The sequence below is a fragment of the Neopsephotus bourkii genome, unplaced genomic scaffold, assembly GCF_033783945.1.
Source record: "Neopsephotus bourkii isolate Nb327-2 ecotype Australia unplaced genomic scaffold, CSIRO-AGI_Nbou_v1 NB_941, whole genome shotgun sequence".
Classification (NCBI taxonomy): Eukaryota; Metazoa; Chordata; class Aves; order Psittaciformes; family Psittacidae; genus Neopsephotus; species Neopsephotus bourkii.
The window spans coordinates 3,427,641-3,448,708 of NW_026901435.1; the positions used below are offsets into that span (position 1 = coordinate 3,427,641).

General features: G+C 35.7%; 1 protein-coding gene across 4 annotated transcripts in view; it reads right to left on the bottom strand.

Moving 5' to 3' along the window:
* MYO6 (myosin VI) overlaps positions 1 to 21,068 on the bottom strand; it is a 79,069-nt gene that overhangs the window by 13,891 nt on the left and 44,110 nt on the right. For 2 of the 4 annotated variants that reach the window (XM_061358393.1, XM_061358392.1), the window contains exons 17-29: positions 19,787 to 19,960; positions 16,423 to 16,461; positions 14,712 to 14,805; positions 13,360 to 13,490; positions 13,166 to 13,243; positions 12,154 to 12,283; positions 10,283 to 10,373; positions 8,920 to 9,070; positions 7,349 to 7,557; positions 6,889 to 6,967; positions 4,472 to 4,632; positions 1,684 to 1,713; positions 1,196 to 1,234 (exon numbers count right to left, since the gene is read on the bottom strand). In XM_061358393.1, the coding sequence (XP_061214377.1) occupies positions 1,196 to 1,234; positions 1,684 to 1,713; positions 4,472 to 4,632; positions 6,889 to 6,967; positions 7,349 to 7,557; positions 8,920 to 9,070; positions 10,283 to 10,373; positions 12,154 to 12,283; positions 13,166 to 13,243; positions 13,360 to 13,490; positions 14,712 to 14,805; positions 16,423 to 16,461; positions 19,787 to 19,960 (1,406 nt within the window). The remainder of the gene's footprint in view (positions 1 to 1,195; positions 1,235 to 1,683; positions 1,714 to 4,471; positions 4,633 to 6,888; positions 6,968 to 7,348; positions 7,558 to 8,919; positions 9,071 to 10,282; positions 10,374 to 12,153; positions 12,284 to 13,165; positions 13,244 to 13,359; positions 13,491 to 14,711; positions 14,806 to 16,422; positions 16,462 to 19,786; positions 19,961 to 21,068) is intronic. The other 2 variants (XM_061358396.1, XM_061358395.1) reach the window with 1 other exon arrangement.

Genomic DNA, 21,068 nt, shown 5'->3' on the forward strand with positions numbered 1-21,068 from the left:
TTTTCAGACTTAAAAAAATTGTCAGTCTCAAGTCAAGAGTGCCAAGCGTATGAAAAGTGATAATGCATATGGAAAAAAAAAAAAAAGTTAAACAAGCATGCAGTAAGACATATTGTATTTTGAATTTGACCGAAACACAGAGCCTCTGTGTTTTGGCCCAAAGTTCTGTGATACTTTGCACACTAAGAACTGACCATTGTTATTGGAACTATATCAATATATGCAATTTAAACTAGCCATCTAAATTCACATGCAAATTTAATTACACACAACATTGTTCATTCCTATTCTTGAAATACCACTGCAAGAAATAAATTAGTTAACAGCTGCATTCCAATTTTCAATGTTACAACTGGAAAATCCATCAATCACACAAGACTGATCACTTTCAGACTACATATACACAGCATAGTACCTTTCTTAACAAGAGTCACTTTTTAAAACTAAACAATTTTACTTCTTATGTAAGCTTCAGAAAATGAATGTCAAAAGGTTATTTCTGTCCTCAAGCTGCATAAAATATTTTCTAATTACTCACTGATATGGAAGACATTATAACAATTTATTTTAACAGAAAATTAGTATTCTAAGAGAAACTAGCATGAGACTGTTCCAGAAGAATTGTATTCAGATCAAAATCTCCATTCTCCCTCCCTCCCGCATTGTGTGTAAAATGTTGCATTAGCATTCAAGAAATCTCAGAAGGGGATTTTGTTTAGATGTCTTAAGAGGGGTTTTAATATGCTTTTGACATGCTAATTTTCAAAACTGCTTTTATTTGAAGGAAATTGTAACTTGAAGATCTTCTTATTAACAGCACTAACAGTTACATTATCATTAAATAACCTCATTAGCTCAGTGGTGAATCTGTAGAAACACTCCTTTGAAAGATGTGGAGCTTAGTTTGCTATTATCTTTATATGAAAGGTGAAAAGAGAACAGAGCACAAAATACCAGGGTACGTGAACTATTCTTATTCTTTTTTCTATATATTATCAATTAAAATAGCAGAAAAATAATTGCTGAAAAAGGTGTTGATAGAGGAAATTTATCTGAAAGAAATAATTTTTATCTGCTTAGCACTTAAAACACCCCAGATGCCAGTATTTTTCATTCCATAATAATTCAACCCATTTCATGTGTGTGATTTCCTTTTATAAATGATTGATTCATTTGGTGTTATCTTCTCACCTACCTAGACAATATTTCTGACATTTCTGTGGCCATTTGTTCCCTATAAGAAAATTGATAAATAAGCATAAACCAAACATATTAATATAAAACAGCCTTTTTAACTGTGGAAGTCTCTTGCCAACCAAACTGAAACTAATTCAAGGGTATAAAACAAAAGGCTACTTATTTTAAATCCCTTTCCATTCTAATAGGCATACATACAGTCCTGATTCTGCAAAGAGAAATAAATCACACAGGGCAGGGAAAAATGGATGGAATGTCAAAATGTTTACACTAATTACATAACGGTCTTTAATTTGATATTTTTAGGTATATTAGATTATTACCTTGTTTATTAGACATCAGCAAAGTAGTGGATATAAGGTATTACAAATCAATGTGAAGATAATTATGGGGTATTAGTAAATAAGAGGACAATATCAATTTTATTTTAATTAATTAGTATTGCTTTTTTTCTATTAGAGAATTCAAATAGAAAAAATGCCATACGCAGTCATTTGCAGTTTTGTTCCATCCGCTCTGCAAATAAAAGATATTTATGTTAGATAGACTACTTCATAGTTACCTTTCTAATAATGAAAGAAAGTAAAAGGTGGGTCATAGCATTTCTTGCTCTCTCTCATCAAAGATTTTTGAGACATGCTACTGTTGTATGTTATGCCTGGATAAGCACATTATAATAACAGCAATTCTCTTGTAGGTACTCTGGTAACGGAACAAATGGTTTCTTCACACAAGCTGTGAAAACAGTGAGTTCAACTGCCTTACTGAAGAGCAACACATACACACATGTAGCACTGAATATGGTACAAATTAGAATCTGTTTGGATTGCTCCATGCAAGGCATGGAACAGATATACTAACACCACTTTCACTGGGGATACATTATTTTGGTGCTGTATGCTATACTATATGCTTCAATAAGACACATAATTAAAAAATACTGCAGTTGAAAACAGATGGTTATTATTTAACTAATTTTTTATTTAAGTGCTAAGCACTTCTGTTATTTCACCCCTACGTGCGGTATATCCCTATGACACACGCTTTCAAATTATGGATGACTAATGCAATTGGATGAAGTCAGGAGAAGTCCAGTGTATCCAGAACAGAATAAGCACAAATAAAAAACGATCTATCTACTGACACAACAAACAACTCTTCTTCTTTGACAGCCAATGAGTATATTTTTCAGAGAAACTACTTATGAATCCTTAAATATCTATGAAAACTAATGGTGAATGAAGCAAGTTACTAAGGAGAAAAGAAATGAAGCAGGGGCTACTCACTTTCAAATATGACAACAAGCAAGTATGACATTGTTCCCTAAAAATGAGCAAAATACAAGGGTTCCTTCAAAGTGGCACATCAAATTCACCTTGCTCTTGCTATTTCCGCTACACAGGTAGTTCAGCACAATGGAAAAATACCCCTTTATTCATGCCAACAGAAATATAAGCAGGAAGTTATAATTCACAAAATTGTGTGAAAACACCGTAGAACCAGTTACACTGCATTAATTCAGTATGGAGCGATACCTGCTTTATCTAACAAAAGCAAAATTTAACAAAAAAGGTAAATATACATACATAAAACTCACAGTGATTCCAGTGTATCATATGGTACCATGCCTATCTTGAATACAGAAGATGGCAGAATATAACTTCTTTAGATTCTAATGAAATTTTAATTGACATCAGTTAAAATAAGTCCTGAAAATTTATATAAATTATTATGTGGTTTTTTCAAACCAATAAATAGTTTTAATTTCAATTAATTCCCACAGTTCCTACCTTTTAGACAATTCCTACAGTTAAGTGGAACTCTACCCCTGGATTTCCACAGAAGGCACTGGAGTCTGGAGAATGTTTTGTTTTTAAACAAACCAAAACAAAATCAAATCAAAGCGAAAATTAAAAGCACTTTCTTCAATTTTTGGACATGCTTAAACCTCTTTGAAGTTGACTGCAGAAACTGAAGTGAAAAAATTTGCTAATGGCTAAAAAACCCCTCATAATAAGCTGAAAAATCTCTCTCTTGCTTTTTCTAGAATTACATATTAACTTGTTCAAGAAAGTATTTACATCACTATGTTAACGCATTCAAACCATTCTGCACTTTCCAATCATTCAGGAAAGTATCTTCATGCTCCTGCTGCTACCTACACAGTGGAGAGAAACTGGCAGTCATTACCATTCTGGGACTATACAAGAAAAACAAATACCAGAATCATCCATGAGCAGTTGGAAACACTGTGGAGATTAGAGTTTACTATAAAGTTACTGAATTGCTCAAGTACTTCTTTCCTATTGCCTCCCTTCTTTTGTATTTAAGAGAATTCTACCAGGTTGGTGCACTAGAGTGACTTTGAGTTTACCTTTAAAATATTGCACCACTATCCAAACAAATGAAGTATGAAAAATCTGCAGAACGCTGTCTGTGAAGCAATTGGACATCTAACTGAGTATATCAAAATCTTATCTGAGACAATACAACTATTTTATAAATTAGGACAAAACTACAGCAATTTTAGTGTGTCTAAAACCCGATATTGTACATAACAAAAAAATTACCCAGCTATCTCACAAAGACACACAGTTATTTAAAAAGTACATATCTAGATAAAATTTGAGTAACAAAGAGAACAAATCTGGGAGCTTGAAATCTCATGAAATCACTTGGGATTTTCTTACACCTCTTCTTTCAACAAGAACAAACTGGGCAGACTAGCACTAATGAAGTCACCAATTATGTGATCATGTTTATAGGTCTTCTTAGGCAATTTGACCAATAAGTACCATTTTTACTTAAACTTCTGAGTTGCTTCTAAAGCATCTTCCTTTACATGTAAAGAGCTCTTGCTCTTCACGCAACATGGATCCATATACCAAAAGCCAAGCACTTCTTGGGACACATAAAAATTCACACAAAACAGAAAAAAAAAAGTGTAAGACAAAATTTAATTTTCAAATCCATCTACGTTAAATATATTAATTATACCTTAAAAAACTTACCAATCATGACACTGATACAACTATTACTACTATACCAGAAAGGGTATAATTTATACTTACCACTGAAGAAATTCCATTCAGTAGTTTAAATGAGTCATAGAAATCATAATTTAAATCGGCTACCATCCTTGCCAGAACTCAAAAAGAGAACTGCAGTCATATTCACAAGCACCTACTAAATTACGATGTAGCAAGATGCAAAATGGAGACAGTTTTTGAGCAAAAGCAAATTTTACAAGAGACAAAAACACTTAATTCCATACCTGCGCAATCCTAAATCAAGCTGAGCCTCATCATTGATGAGTTCTGCCTCACTCTGGGCAATTCTCATTGCAAGTTCATGATCACGACGTTCCTGTTCAAGCACTGCCTGGTGCTGGGTTTCCTCTTCTCGTTCTCTAGCTAGCTGAGCTTCAATTTCAGCCTGTTTCATGAAAAATACACCTTTAACCTTACCCAATCAAAATCAAAATAATTAGACGATTTTAAGATCCCTTCCAACCCAAACAATTCTATGAAAATGCTATGTAAGCAAATTATTAGAAAAAAATTCCTAGTGGTATATTTATAGCTTCCAAAACATGCAAATTTACAGAACTGAAAAAGTAGCAGCATTTCAAAGTAGCAGCAGTCCCAAGAAAAACAAAACAGCTACAGACCGCATCTTGGTTTTTCTATAGTTTATCAAATAATTATTGTCCACCACTTGTATCTTGTTTTTAAATTATAGTGCCAATCAGTTATTCCTTATTTAAAAAACATGAAGCTATTATGAATATTAGAGTTAAAAAGTTTTTAGGTTGATTCAAACTCATGATACACAGGAATATGGTTATTCCTCCATAACACTAACACAATACTCCCTTAATATTCTGCGCTTGGCATTATAGGACTTTGAAATAGGCATTGCTTTGCATATTGATCCATGGTTCCTTTTGGAAAGAGATCAAGTCAAACACTGGAAAACTCTGAGGTTTTGAATTTAAGCAAATGGTCAAAGTCCAACCTACAGCAATGTAGACGCAGTACCGATATACTGCTTCTGCAGAGTAAAACTGTAATTGCAGTTTATCAAAGGGTCCTGCATACACAGGAAGGCAAATGAAGCCATCCAATTCATATTTCTGAAAGTCATACACCTCACGGCTTAGCAGTACTTTTCTTGCTGCCCAAAAGCCAACAAAGACGACAAAGCCACCTCCCACTCATCACTGAGAATTTGCACCACTAACGCAATGTAGTAATACAAGTGACTTTACCCCACGAATCCCATTTTAGATTAGCTGATAGTAACAACCACCAGAATGACAGATAATGAGTAAATAACTGAATGCAAAAGAAAGGTAATCTAGTAGGGGATTTCTATCTGCTTTGTATTCAAACAGCATTTCTAAGTAAAAGTGTAAATTACATTCTGCATTGCAGATATTCACATCTCAGAAACAAAGAAACATAAAGATGGTCCCTAGAGTGCCGGCAGACCAGGTTTTAAAACCTTCTGGCCATAGGCCATCTTACTTTCTCAGTGAACAAAGTTTAATCCATTTAAACTGCCCCTGAATGCAAACTTATCTTATGAATTTCTCAGAAGACAGTAGGCACATGTGCAATGGTCTCTAAGCAATAATTTAAAGACTAACCAAATAGAAGCTTACTCTTTTTTATGTTTAACTTCTGCAAGCTGGTAGCACTGTTAAAGCACAGAGCTAATAATACAGGAAAGAGTAATTTTTCATCAAAGTTAAGCTATAATTTCTCTGCTAGTTCCAGTGAACTGCTTATCCAGAATAAGCATGAGGGGATAGAAAAGAGTATGCAGATGCAAGGAGGATAAGCAGTGCTAGGCTAACTCCAGGGTTAACGAGATAAGAGCAGAAAAGTTCTGCTTCTGATTAATCATGGTCAAGGCTTAAAAGAGTCTGTAAATATCAGTGACCACAGCTCTGTACTCACTACAACTGCCTCTACAGGAAAGATTTTTTTCTCTCTACAACTGCTCTCCTAGCTGACCCAGGCAATCTCAAACACAACAGGAACACAAGCGTGAAGTGGCCAAACAGCCTCAGAGTGAGAGTTCATGATGGGATGGCAAGAAGTGTCAGGAATCAAGGGGTAGGCTGTGGAGGAGCAGGGGCTGAACTGCATGTATTTATTCTACATGAAAGTAGCCACAGGGGCTACTAGAGACAGTCCTGTATCCTCTCATTATTACTAATATTCTGAAAGTGGTTATGGTTAAGCTGGTACATGACACAGCCCGAGCTCCAAGCATGATTTCTATTAAGGGAGTGCCAGACCTGCCTGACATAGAACATTGGCAAAAATTTTGAAGGCTAGACTAGGGTTCTCCATTGTTGCGTATTTTTAACTTTAAAATAACTTTAAAAACCCTTTAAAAGCAAATGTACCTCTACTCAGAAGACCAGAACTTGCATGTGAATTAGAAATAGGTGATCTGTGATGCCCTAATCATAATTTGTGCTTTACATTTATTACTAAAGCAACACTGCCAAACGATTCTCAGACACATATTTAGAAACTGAAGCTGTTAGACTCAGTGGAGGTCCGAAGCTGCAAAGAAGATTCTTTTAAAAATTAGAAAACAAACAAAACAAACAAAACCCCACAAAAATAAAACAACACAACCAAAACCAAACCACCACACAGCTAAAACATTAACCTGAATACGTTTTTCTTCCTCTTCCCTCTTTTTCCTCTCTTCCTCTTCCAGTTTTCTCTTTGCCTCAATCTCAGATTTCCTATTACAAAAAAGAAGAAGGAAATGAAAATCTGTTATTATGATGCAATTGAACAAGAGATAGGAAAGGATCTCCCAGAAAACTGACAGGTAATCCAGAACTCAGTACAGTCCTGATGACAGGACACTATACTGAAAGTCAAGAAACTTTCTAAGTTTATCTGTATTTGCAGCTGCATCATATAATTTATTTCATACTCTATTATGACTACGCTTATAAATCACTGGGAAAGGAAGCATTTTGACACTGCATAGCACATCAGGAGTACAATCCCAGCAACTCCTTAAGCATAGGACTGTGAAAAATGACCTCATTAAAATGCAACCCTAACCCTTTCCTATTTTCTTCTTATTCTATAACCAGCAACTTATCAGGACTCACAGACGTCTTTCTTCTTCCTCCTTTCTTCGTTGTTTTTCTTCCTCTTCACGTCTCTTTCTTTCTTTTTCCATTTCTTCCTGGATGCGTCGTAGCCTCTCTGCTTCCTCCTCTTGCTGCTTCTTCTTTTGTAGTGCACTCAGAAGCTGCTCTGAGCTTCTCACTAGAGCGTCATATTCTTTCTGTATCTGTTCCCTAGTCATTATAGTGGTCTGCAAAATTAAAATAAGAAGAGGGGATTATATTCTCTTACATTTGCACTTCACTTTTAAAACATGCATATTGAAAAAAAAAAAAGTGAGAGCATTGAGCAGTACAATTAAATTATATATGCTCTTTAGGTTGGGGGAGCTTGAGCACTAGCTTCCCCTTTCTTCCTGAAATCCTGGAGATCCATTACTCCCCTTATTCTCCTCTCTCACATAAAACCATACAAATTAATCTCCATTTTATCTCTGAAATTAAGCATGAATTCTCTTTAAAACATGCCTTTTTTTTTTTTTTGAACCATGCAGTTTTAAGCAACAGAAATTAATTATCACCATGCTAAAATGAAAACTAAGGGCTTCCTACGTGCATTGTGCTTCATGTTGTTAGCTGCTAGAGTGGCTATTTACAGCTCTGCCTTTTATGTCATAGCACAGAATAGTCTTTCTTACTATGTGTGCTTGCATGCAGAAAAAGTATTGGACTGTGCTGTGAATAACTTCTTAAAAAAAGTTATTAATAGCAAATAACAGGTTGAAAATACAACAATAACCTTTGCTACACGTGTAGCAAACCTCATTCATAGCTACAATTTAATTTAATTTTACAATTCACATTAGGACATACTAATAAAACTACAATATGGGACGTTTGCTGACCTTTCCTGATGGTGCATCATGATGATCATATTATCTTGTCTTAATTATTATCTTAAGAGAGCTCTAAGTTGACAGGTTAACGCTATCATCTTTTCAACTGTGATTTTAAATAGGAAAGTCTTAATACGCTACACTAGGAAAGCTATAATTTTGCATGAAACAGAAATTCAACACATCAGGTTTTTTCTAACATTTGCAAACCCCAGCATGCTCTCATTTTCTCTATGTGCTTTTGTGGCAAGAAACAGCGAACTATAGATCCTGAATCATAATCAGCAAGCTGAATTCTCTTTACTATCAAGTCTGAAGAAAACTCATAAGTGGAATATAAATCTCTTCACTCTGTGATAAATGCGTACATGTCCTAATTAATTTAAAGCACTGTTAATATTAATTATTCCAATGATAAAAGCAATAAGCAAATTATTAACAACACTTTTCTCACAATATCAACATGCATTTTTGCATTTCCTAATGCCAATTTTGAAAGACAGATAATATTATGGAAGTCTAAATGTACGCACCCAGAACCAGGACTCACTTAAGTTACATTCACAAGTAATTTTAAAGAGGATTTACCAAGTGCCTCTAAGAATTAAGACCTCTGTATTAAAATGTCTTTTCTATTAAGAAAAATACATTGGTCTTTAACTTAAAGTTTTTAAAAGATTCCAGTAATAAGAACTATTTCTCTGTTTATTATCATACCTTAATTTTGGTCATTGATGCATCAATAGAATACTCCAGCTCCTTGACCTGTTTGCTCGTCTCTGCCTTGCCCTCCTTCAGAGCACTTACTACCTCATTAAATTTAGCAAGTCTCTTCTTCAGTGTACGCACTTTTATCAGGCCATCAATGCTGTGAAGGTAAGACAGTTTATTTGTATCTCAAGATGTTTTTATAAGGTAATATTTTTAAAGCTTCCAGTAATCACTCACATTAAAGAAGCAGATACAGGATACAAGTTATGCCTCTTGATAAAACCCACTCTCTTTTTTTGGAATTCAAAAGTTATCACATGAAGTCACCAAGCAACGGAGGCTTTTGCAAACAATATTTCAAACTGATTAGCAGACAGCAACTCAAAATGTAAAAAGGCAGGTTTTTTGAGACTTCATGAGGGGTTGGGTTTTTTTGGTTATTGCTTTGGGATGCTTTTTCAATAACAAAGCACTAGTATCCACTAGAGGATTTTGACTGGAGTGGATAAAGGTTGAGTCGTTCCACTTATTCAAATTATGGGACTGACTACATGAACCTAGTCATTAGCCCCATGGGTGCAGGGGCTAGAGGGAGAAGTCTGGGGAAGAGTCCAAGAAAACATGGAGCTTTTTTTAAGAACCAATGCTGAAGGCCACACATGCAAGTTACAACACTGCAGAGACGTCTTCCTAGAAAGAAATCACTGAACTGTGATTCAGGAAAACAAGGCACAAAAAGTAGAAACTAAATCATTAAAGATGAGTACAGAACAGCTTAAAAATACAGGGCCATAGTCAGAAATGCCATGGTACAAAATGAAATATACTTATCAAAGTTTGCAAAAGAAAACATTTTATAAAACTAGACAGTTGGATCTCTACCAAAGAACAAAAAGATGTCAGCAAAATATAATGACTGAAGTGCTTTTTCCACCAGTATTCCATGCAGTCACATTTAAGCTAACTGAAATATTTAATTTCAAGAGAAGACAAGACAGATGGAACACGTTAATTATTTTTAATATGAAAAAGAAAGGGGGCCTATAAAGGAAGGTGTGAATGGGAAGGACAAAAAATAATGAGCTTAAGTTTCATTTAGAGAGGCTTAACTAAGGATTTCTAATAACTAGGCTATCACTGAAGGACTTTAACAAAGAGCTAAACAAATATATCTTAGGAGGTTCAGATTTAGTCTATACACCTTTTGAAAGAGAAGAGGAACACAGAACCTCCTGAAGTTTCTCAGTCATTCTTAGCATCATTCTATGAATTCAGATATATTTAGTTAAGCATAGTAAATTTCCTCTTTACATTCACAAGAAAATATTATTAAGAATCCATTTTATTCAACCAAGGAACATTCTCTTACCGTGGTTTATGCTTTCTCTTGCACAGCCACATACGAATAGTCTTTTGTATCTTAATGCAGGCACCGGCTCGATATTTTATCTTGTTTTTTACTGTAAACAGAAAAAACATACTGAGACTCTATGGCTTCTACAATTTAACATAACTCCTATATTACTCACACACTCAATGGCTCGAAACTATGCAGACAACATGTGCTTGACAGCTAGGTCTATACCACAATACTTAGGACACAGCAGACAACAGAATTCACAATCCTTAGCCAAGGCATGGGGGCTCCCACCCAAAACAAACAGGAAGAATTCAGCACACGCACACTTGCACGCATGCATGCACGCGCACACACACACAGAGATTCACAGACATCAGTAACCTCAGTGAAAAGTCACTGGACCTAGCGAGCAGGAAGTGCTCAACATAAAATCTAAGTACTGTGCTGAAGGGTAATCAAGTAGCCACTAGAGATAAAGTGCCTGCAACTTTGAGGAGGATTTCTCTGCAATACTGAAATTAAAGAACACAAAACAAAACCTCCATCTGTTTTTCCAATAATGTCTTCATCTTAAAACTCAAATGGCCGGGACCAGTAGAGCAGTTAAACAGAATAATGTCAAGGTACAGGTACTAGCATGTGTGCCAAGTATCTCAGAAGTGCAACAATAAATTAAGTTTTTACATGTCTACTAGATGAAGCATAGATGCATAAAGATCAATGCTGCCTTTTGTTATCAGCTGAGCATGTTTTGTGAACAAAGTGGTTTTTAACTACTGGACTTAGGTGATCATAAAGATGCACTCTACTTTTTGGTACTATTTCAGCTTTATTCTGGATATAAAATTAGCTTCTAATTTCCTATAAAACACTAAAAAAAAAAAGTAAGGGACATCATAACAGTATATTATTTTCCTGGGTTGCTACTATTTGGACACAGTGACAGACTTTGTGTCTTATCTTCCTGACTAAATGGCATAAATTTCTAGGTCAAAAATTATTTTAGTGTTACAATTTCTGATATCTGAAACTTATATGAAAAGAACTTATAATTTCTATTTGCCCTAGTATAAATAGCAACAAATAGTAGCCAATTAGTGATGGACACAGATGTCACAACTGTGCTCGCCCAAACACAGCCATAAGGCATGAGGCCTTTATGCTTTTCTTTCCCATATTAATGTATACTTTCCACCCTCCATGTTATTATATAGATCCCTGACATCCCACATCAGACCTTAGCCCACCTCCCACATAGCTTTATTGAAGCATCCCACAAGCACCAATCTCTGTTCCACGCTGCCTCACTCCTACTCTGCTCAGTAAACTGGGAAGGCCAAGCATTTAGGAACTGCAAATCAATAGTGATAGGCACTTATTTGCACATCACCAGTAATTGCTGGAGCAGAGAATGCTTGCCCCATAATCAGGTCAGTGCTTTCAAACATGCAGTTTCTGTCTGGAGATGACAGCTTCTGTGCAGGCACTTCCCAGAACTACGTGACTCCATGTTAGCTGAGAGTTGAACTACTGTTCTTTCCTGCTGATGCAGAAGTCTCTCCCCTGCAAGACCTGTGATAGTCATTTCTGTGCAATAGCCCAGGCTTCAGCAAGCACTGAAGCAAACCGGACTCAGGAGACTGCTGGTGGGCTGGATGTCCCACTTTGAAAAACCCCTGCTCTAAGTCCCACTGTACGTACCTAACATAAAGCATTTAAAAAATAACAATAAAAAAAAAAATCTCACCAACCTTGAAATCAATTGCTCAGACTTTAGTATGTAACCATCTGCTTACCCGTACTTGGGAACATTTCAAGGTGATAATAATTGCTTAGCTATAGTTTTAACATTTTGATTTAATAAAACATGAAATACGCACATTTAATCACTGACAGAGAACACCACTGAACTTTTTTCCAACGACTGCAAATGAGCCAGCGATTCACCCGTTTCACGAGCTCTGCTAAGTGATCTGGATCAGACTTCATTATCTGATCAAACTCTGCAAACTAAAGAATAAAAACAAAAAAATGTTTTACAGAGCAGGAGAACAGAGAGAATTAGACATTATTATTTAAGAGCATATTGAGTGTATGCAATCATTATATCAGTTTCAATTACTTCAAGTGAGCAGGTACATCTGGCATCGGTTTATTCATTAATGATAACAGAAATGACTACAGGGCTTTTTTGTTTAATTGATGTGTAACACTTTGCATTTTGAATAATCCAACCATTTATTAACCACTAAAAATATTTCTTGCCACAATTCTCTCTATATCCTGAATACTTACTCTGGCCTTCCACAACTCTGAGACATGTATCTGGGAAGAAATAAAGCCCTGAAAACACTTCTCAGTTTTCAACCTTTGTGTATGAATCCAACTACAGGCAACCTTTTCTGAAAATCTTGCACTATTACTTTTCTGTTATTATGGCAGGAAGAACATTCTTCTGGGACTACAATAATTTTCCTTTCCAGTCACAACAGCTCCCTACTTCATCTTTCTCTGCATAGCAACAGCAATGCTCAAAATCACAGCAAGAGTTTTCAGCTATGAATAGATTTTACTGGAAAATACTTTTTCTTTGCTCTGACTAGCTCTTTTTAATAGTCAACATAAGTCTTAAGTGACTGGTAGAACATCTGGGAATACAAACATTGCATTAGGAATTGAGCAGCGTTAGCAACAAGACTATGAAACAAACTGTATCAGTATTAATACTGGCTTTTTTCATAGAAAGTGAACACTATTTACAAAAAATTTGGGCAGCCTTATTTAAGCTGGCCATACTTTTAGCAATGCTCTGAGCAATGTCACCTTCAGAGGTCCCTTTCCAACCGAAATTATTCTAAGATTTATATTCATGAAGTCCAAGAGAAACATTACCTTGCCAGGTCTAAAAAACACCTTGGTTAGCCCAAATTTGTAATCATTTTCATTCAGTCCCAAGGCTTTAAATAGTGCCTGAAACACCAAAAACAGTCAGGATTATATTCTGCCTCCTTCAAAACCACCACTCCTCACCCTCCCCCAATACATTTTCTGTCCTAGATATTATAGGTGAAGAATTTGTTTCTTACCTTGCAGAACAGCCTAGGATCTAGTCGAGCCAATTTTTCAGGCAAGTATTTCTTGTACATATTATATAGCTCATGAAATGAAGCTCGTGAAGGGAAACCACCTTGCATCAAATCCAGAACTGACACCATTCCTAAATTCATAGAAACACATGTGCAAAAGCTGGTATCAGTAAAATGCAAAGGAAGCAGTGATTTTTATTATAACCAATAGTTTATGATGTAAGCCCTAAAGACATTGTTCAGAGATTAAACCACAAAGTTCAGATGGGACTCGATCCAGACTGTAATATTTCCTGATCATGTAATCACTCACAAAAGGTTAATACTGAACAGATAAGAAAGCCCATATGATCTTCTTCCTATTGGAGAGGTAAGTAACACCCAATCTAATACTTACCCTAAATATTTTTTTCTTTTTGGCAGAACTGACATTTTTATTTTAAAATAAAATGAAAAACAAGCAAATAATGCCCAACCAGGCTTTTATTTCCATCATGTCAATGACCTTTGCGAGACGTGGTGCAAACACAACTTCAAATACATATGCAGTGCTTGCTTTAGTGTGCTTGCACTGCTAGGTATTAGCTGCTAAAATGTAATTGGTATTAGCTGCAGAAACCTACTACTAGAGATGTTAATGTAATTCTGATTGCTGAAAAATTGTCAAGCTTTTGTGATGATAACGTCACATGTTAAAAACAACATGGGTTGGTCAAACCATCAGCTGCAGAACCTGGAAGTATCTTGACTTCAAAAAAAAACAACATTAAGCACAAAAATTAAGTACAAAAATACAGAAAAGCAGAAAAAATAGTACTATTCAACTCTTTCATAATATTTAATAGATCAAAGATATGTTTCAATTATGAGATATTTCAGCTGTAACTGACTGCCCCTAAATGCACACGTTTCTAACACTTCACCTGCCACAGTAATTTAAAGGAATCCTATTGCTCTGGACTGTACTGCTGCCCTATTGACTTTGTGGGCAATACGAAGAGAAGGGATTCAACTCTGCCTTGGGAAATCTAAATTTATGCACCAATATATGGCTATATGGCTTCTTACACAGGCACTTTGTGGCTAAACTCTCATTATAATCAATGGAAAAGCAACCAATGGAAATTACACCAACTCTTCTTGTGAAGAAGAGACATTATGGCTGTTCAGATGAATTATTTCTAGGGCTCTACTGACCGAGAGCTAACTTACTGGTACTAAAGTTACCAAGAATCTAAATAACTGTTCATAAGACATAAATAAGCTACCTTCAAGAAAGCAACTGTTCAAACTAGGAAATTATTGCTTCCATTCTATAATACCCAAAGTAATAAACAGAAGAAAAACATTACCTGAACACTGAAGCTGAGAAAGAATCTGTCCTCCTTCAAAATGGTGATTTGTCATCTTTAAATTAGGTTTGATACAGCGAATAAAGCTAGACCCCTATTACCAAAACAGGAATTTAGCAGAATCTACACATTTTAAACCTTCTGAAATAACAATTCATCCTTTAAGAATTGGGGGGGGGGGGGGGGGGGGGGGGGGTACAAAATAATAGTATTTTAATAGAGAATTGCTGATACTCTTTTTCTCTCATATATCAGTTTTGCACCCTAGCATTGGTCTTGATGTAACTGATCTCAGTGCTCAACATATTAACTGGACCCTCAACTCTAGAGTTTTCACTCAACTGTTCTTCTTAACATTAGCACAATCTAATTACAATTTAGCAGTCTAGATTCCACTACCCTCATTACCTTCTACAGGCACAAAACCTAAATGCCTGTCTTCCCGAGTTCACATTAGTGAACATCCTGCCAGCCCCCTCACACTGGAATCACACCAGATGAACCTGACCTTACTTTCTCCTAATTTTTACTTTTTATAATTTCTTTTGGCACAGCTTCTCTCTCCCTTCATGTTGTTCTAGTCTGCTCCTCTTTCAGCACCATGTGTGCCACCTCTACAGTTTTGACCACTGCTTTCTCTGATCATTTCACATTCGTTAAGGATGACATTTTTGCAAAACACCACCCAATTATTCAGATTTTCTTGCAATAGGTGGCTGTTAATGGTAACTTATATACTAAAACTGAATTGGCACTTAGAAAACTAGTTTGCAGTGTCTTCTCTCTTTTTCCATCTTTCAGCTGAGAGACAGTACTTGCCAAGGGAGCTTGTATTAAAAATACACCCTCATCACAGGTTAGCTAAATTCAGAGTACAGCAAGCCTGGCCACATACTTTTTTTCCTGGACTGGGTCTCAGTTACAGAGTGTTCTGTGTTAAAGAGATCATCTTTCTTTCAGACCAGCCTCACAAGTACAGTAAAATCTTAGCTTCAACTACACTCCAGCACCTGTCCCATTTGTTTCCCATGTTTCATCCACCCCCCTTCTTTTTTTTTGACGTTATATCTAAAATTTATTAGAATATGCAATCAAGAGCAAGAAGAATGTGCTCCTACAACTCCAAATTCTAAAAAAAAATAAAAATGGGTATGTTGAACTACATTCCACAAAGTCTCAAATTACATCTGCTAAATTAGCAAATACTCATTATGGGAATCTGTTTTTTTGACCATATGTGCATTTACAGCCTATCACAAAAGTGAAATGAAACACTTTATTTTTAATGGCTTTACTGAATCTGAAAACAGTTAATTAATAGTAAAATATCACCATGTAACATAACATCTCTAAATCTTCTGCAAATTAGTTAGTCATTACTGATAAGCAGTGAATGGAAGGAAGTAAAAGTGACAAAAAAGGAGACTGCAGCCCACACAGATTTCATATTGTTTACCCAAATTGTGTAACTTTCATTCTACAACTTTTTTAAAGGGGGAGAGGGAGAATGGGTGAAGAGGGGGGAATGGGAAGGGAAAAGGGATAAGTAACTCAATAAGCATCACCAGCACAGGAAGATGTTTCAGAAGTGCCATATAACATCAAATGCTAAAGCAATTACTTATCACATTTACTGTAAGCCACGTTGTTTAGATAATCTATTATGACATATTTCAGAAAATTATTAGCCTGTATCTGCATATATACTTACAGTACTGTGGAGCTTCTCAAGAAGCAAATTTAACTGTGTCTGTAAAAGAAAACAGGTATTTCAAGAGGCTTACTACAACAATTACAGAAACATGCACACAGAACAGTGGTACAGCATTACTGCATGCATGTTCATTGTTAGTATATCAGACAGAATTGATAAACATTCACAAATTTTAACAGACAAAATCATGCAAGAGTTCATGAATGGTCTTGCGGGAATTGACTGCGTTTTAATTGTGCAACAATACTGTATGCATTTACCAAAGCTTCATTTAAACATACGATCAAGATAAAAGACCACAGTCATATAATTATTTGGGGGCAAGTCTACAGGATTTCCAGTGACTTAATAGTACCAGGGAAAACAAGTTACAGTTGCTACTGAATGTAACTGTTAGGGACTTAAAATATTCCAGAACCACATCAGAAAAACATCTATACTTTTACTTTACAGATGTGTTTGCTTCGCCCCATTGATTACTGCTGTGCCAGCCTTTCTAGTTTACCAGCAAGCTTTAAATATATATAGACTGAAGTAAGACAAAATTCTGTATGTCCTAACATATTCCTCATTTTCCATACTGGAACCAAAATTGAAATGATCTGACTTTTGACTGATATTTTTAACCAGATCTTTCAATTATCTTGAATCCAAGAAACCAGATTTGTATGGGCAATATGCATCACCTACAGCTGCCAGTCATCCTTCCAGTGGATAAAATTGGTTTATTTAAAGTATCATGGTTAGAAAAAGAGGAGTGCCACAAGAGGCATGACAAACACTAATAACCTCCTGCTCAGTTCTCACTTACACATACTGTTTATATTTCTACTTGAATATAATTGTCATGTTTTCTTGAATTAAAAATACTTAATTTTGAAAGGAACAGCCTGATTTACATAAAAAAAAAACCCCACATTTCTGCTAGAGGCAAAATACCCCTTCCTTATACTCTGTGATTTGACAAGAAATAAGCCAGAGTCACTCTTAGGTAAATTTCACTAATTAAATGATCATATGAATAAAACATTCTGCTAAAACTACTGCTCTTTGAGTTATCAAGATTTAGTCCATCATTACCATAGTAAGATAAAATCATCCCAAAGATTCTTGAGTAGATCTGATTAAATACTTAATCATTGCTCCCTCAAATCATTCATGAGAATTTTAATTACTTATAAGGAAGGGATGTGTGAAGGATTTCATAAACAGAAGTCTCTGCAACATCATCTAATAATTTATGCAATTAGAAGAATTTGAGACAGACTGGCATAGTGGTAAATGAAAATTCCTATTCTTAAAGGGATGAAATTTCTAGTAAGATAACAGAACTCATTTTGATTTCATCTGAAGTGAAACAGTGAAATTTTCAAGGCTATTAGTGTTCATCAGCAGCACATGTTGTGTCTGGGAAGGTAACACTAAATGAATTACTGGAAGTAACACATACATTCAAAATGCCATGAAGCTTGAAAACATTGAAAGAATTATAGATTGATGGGCCAGATCCAAAGAGGACTTCAGTCATGTTCAAAGTGAAGAGGTGAACATCCAAAGTCCGAAAGGCAATCCAAAAAGTTCCCCACTCAATTGCTGCTTAACTTAAAAAAAGTCCCCCTTTTCATTTCAGCCCTCTTTGGACTATGGCACCATTCACACGTCTACATCTTACTGGATGTGGGGTGCTAAATCCAAGAGGAACTGTAAACCCAGATATAAGAAAGTGGAAACTATGTCAAAGAAACCACAATTGGTTTCATTTTGAAAATTCAATAATAAAAAACAATGGATCCTAGCTTCACCCACAAGACTCGTTGCAGAGTTTGCTCAGAAGATGGCTTATCTTTATGTAACTCTATTTTTCAGTCTGCATTCTGATCACGTATTTTATATTAAACCAACTGCTACAGTCTAATACTACAACCACTATATAATAAAAAGAAGGATGAAACAATCATCAGAGCAAAACTCAAGAGCGCAGGCTGTCCAATTCCCAGTTAAATACTGAAACCCAATACAAGTCAGGCTCTGCCTCTGGCTCCTACTCTTCCTGGCCCCATGAAAATTTTACTTCTGGCTACATAGCAACCCATCTGCAGAAAGATCTAAAGAGAATTCTCTTTGGCAGAGTGACCAATAACTTGGTGCTACAGGAAATACAACAGACTTATAAAACACTGAATAAAGTACAGACCTTAAGCAGAATACTGTTTCTATGCAAAAAGCAAGTGCTGCTACAGTATACTTTCCATTCTTCAACCCCTGCGTTATTAGAAAACAGTTCTAAACAGTAGCCACAAGATACAATTATGCAAGCAGGAATTTATCTTGCCATCCTGATTTCAGCTCCTTGACATGGAGCAGAAATGCTCCTCTCCATACAGTAAGTAGTGCCCCACTTCAGAGGAAATTTTGGATTGTCTAAGACCTGCTCTCCACACAGACTGCGCAAGAAGTCTAGCTAGGAACATAATGTGGGGTTTTAGGTGCCCTAGGTAAGGTAGCATACCAAAAATGGTGCAGCACTTGACTTGAAAGGATACAAATCCTTCATTGGATCTGGCCCAGATGTGTTGAGAAGAGCTCTTGCTGAAACTGCAGCAGCTCTACCAACAGTAAATCCATGAGATTGAAAAATTTACCTGCAGCCCATGCTTGTGCCTGCTTTTCATCTCTTAATTCCCCTATAGTTCTCTTTCTAGCCATCCTGAGCTGGAATAGCCCAGCTAAAATAAAACTGCTGAATGAGAAAATGATGCAGAAAACATTTGGAGAAGACAAGGTTTGAAGGTCAGCTTTACAACAAGCAGAAGAAAGGAAAAAATGAGGAGAAGCATCAGATTCAGGTATCGAGAAAGGAAACATTCAGCACAATGAACATCCTTCTGTGAAAGCCATGACTACCTTTATGCTTACAAGAGGAAAAACAGTAGTTAGGTTAGGTACTGAATTTTTGAGAAGGCAAACTGTTGCCAATCAATGTATCTTCTAGAATGCACAATTAAGAGAGGAAGGAAGAATACCTTTTCTCACATTTAGAACTGCTTAAAGTCCACAGAATCTAAATTTAGATCTCAAGATTTGAGATCTTCCTTGTGGATCCACAAAATTCTCACTGAAAAACTACTGTATAATCTCTGTAAGGACTATTATGAAACATCTTTCTAAGAGAAATGCATAGCACGTAGCTCAAATATACTGGTTTCTTATAATTCAATAGAAAAAACATCTATTTAACAGAATTTTCTTTATTTGAATCTCAAATTACCACTAGTTCTCCCAACCTTAAGTTCTGCTTATGTCAGTTAACTTAAAGCTAGCAAATACTACAAGAAGATAAGATCATTTGCTATACTGTTACCTTGAATTTGTTTCCTACACTGATGAAACTAAGTTTCCCAGCTTTTTGTCTGGAATCCTTGTTGTTGTTACTATTAGATTCAAACAGCTGTCGAACAAACTTGTCCTTGGATTCACATAGAAGAGATTCAAGGGACATGTGCAAAGCATCATTGTTTTTTTCCACAAACTGCATCTGAAAAGACAACCCAAGAAATAACAGCACATTTACTTCACTGCCCCGGTTACTTACGTTTTAAAGAAAACTAAAAGAAACTAGTTACGTATATAATTAAAAAATCAGCAAGAATATGTGGGGTAAGTATTCCCACATTAGTTCAAATAACTTTTCAACTGGACACACAAGACACTTATGGCAGAGAGAGAATATATATTCTTAAATTTGAAGGATGTTGGTGGAATCATGAAACCCAAGGTGAGGTTTAGCACCTTTTAAGAGATGAGTTGTGTTTTTGTCAATGATTACCCTCTTTGTTTCCATTTCCAGCACTCAGCACATCATTGCCTGGGAGTTGTGAGAAGCTTAATTCTTCACTGCTTGTAATATCACTTAAAATCTGTTGTGAAATGAGGACTAACATGCACACTTTAATTGGTGCATTTAAACAATTTAGAAAGTGAAATGAAAAATGGATATTTTCATAGTACTATGATTATTTAAGAACAGTTGATTTCATAAAAGATATTGTCCTTTCCTACCAACCTTACCTCTCATGTTTATTTTGAATTGGCTTACCTAATTTTAGAAGTTAAAAACAATGTTACACAGACATTCTGAGATCAAGACGCTACTATGCAATTCCACACTAACAGAATTCTCAATAGCTTTTGAAGCAACTTTAATAGTTACTTTGTTAATTATGAACAAAAGAGGCCAAGGCTAATTTGAAGAAAATACAAATTTGTCAGGTATCACATGAAAGGATTTAACAGGGATGAGAATCATAAAACACAGGCCTCTAAAATTTCCTTGGACTATGAAAACACCAGATCAGACTCTGAATGCAGCCAGCTGAGTGTCCCCAACACAAATCAGATTGTGAGAATTGCCTCAAATGCACTGAGAAAGAGAAACAAATAACAGCTGAGGTACAAGGTAGCTATAGTCCAAAAGTCTTAAGATCCAGGCTAAGAAAGTTCCTCTGGGGAAGGGAATAAATTAAGTCAAGCATATTAGCACAGCTTCTGGACCAAAGCTACCTCATATCTGATTCACTCTGACAGCACAGCTTATGTGCTCGTATCTGGCTTCTCTGTTCCTGAGTACACTCTAACGTATTATT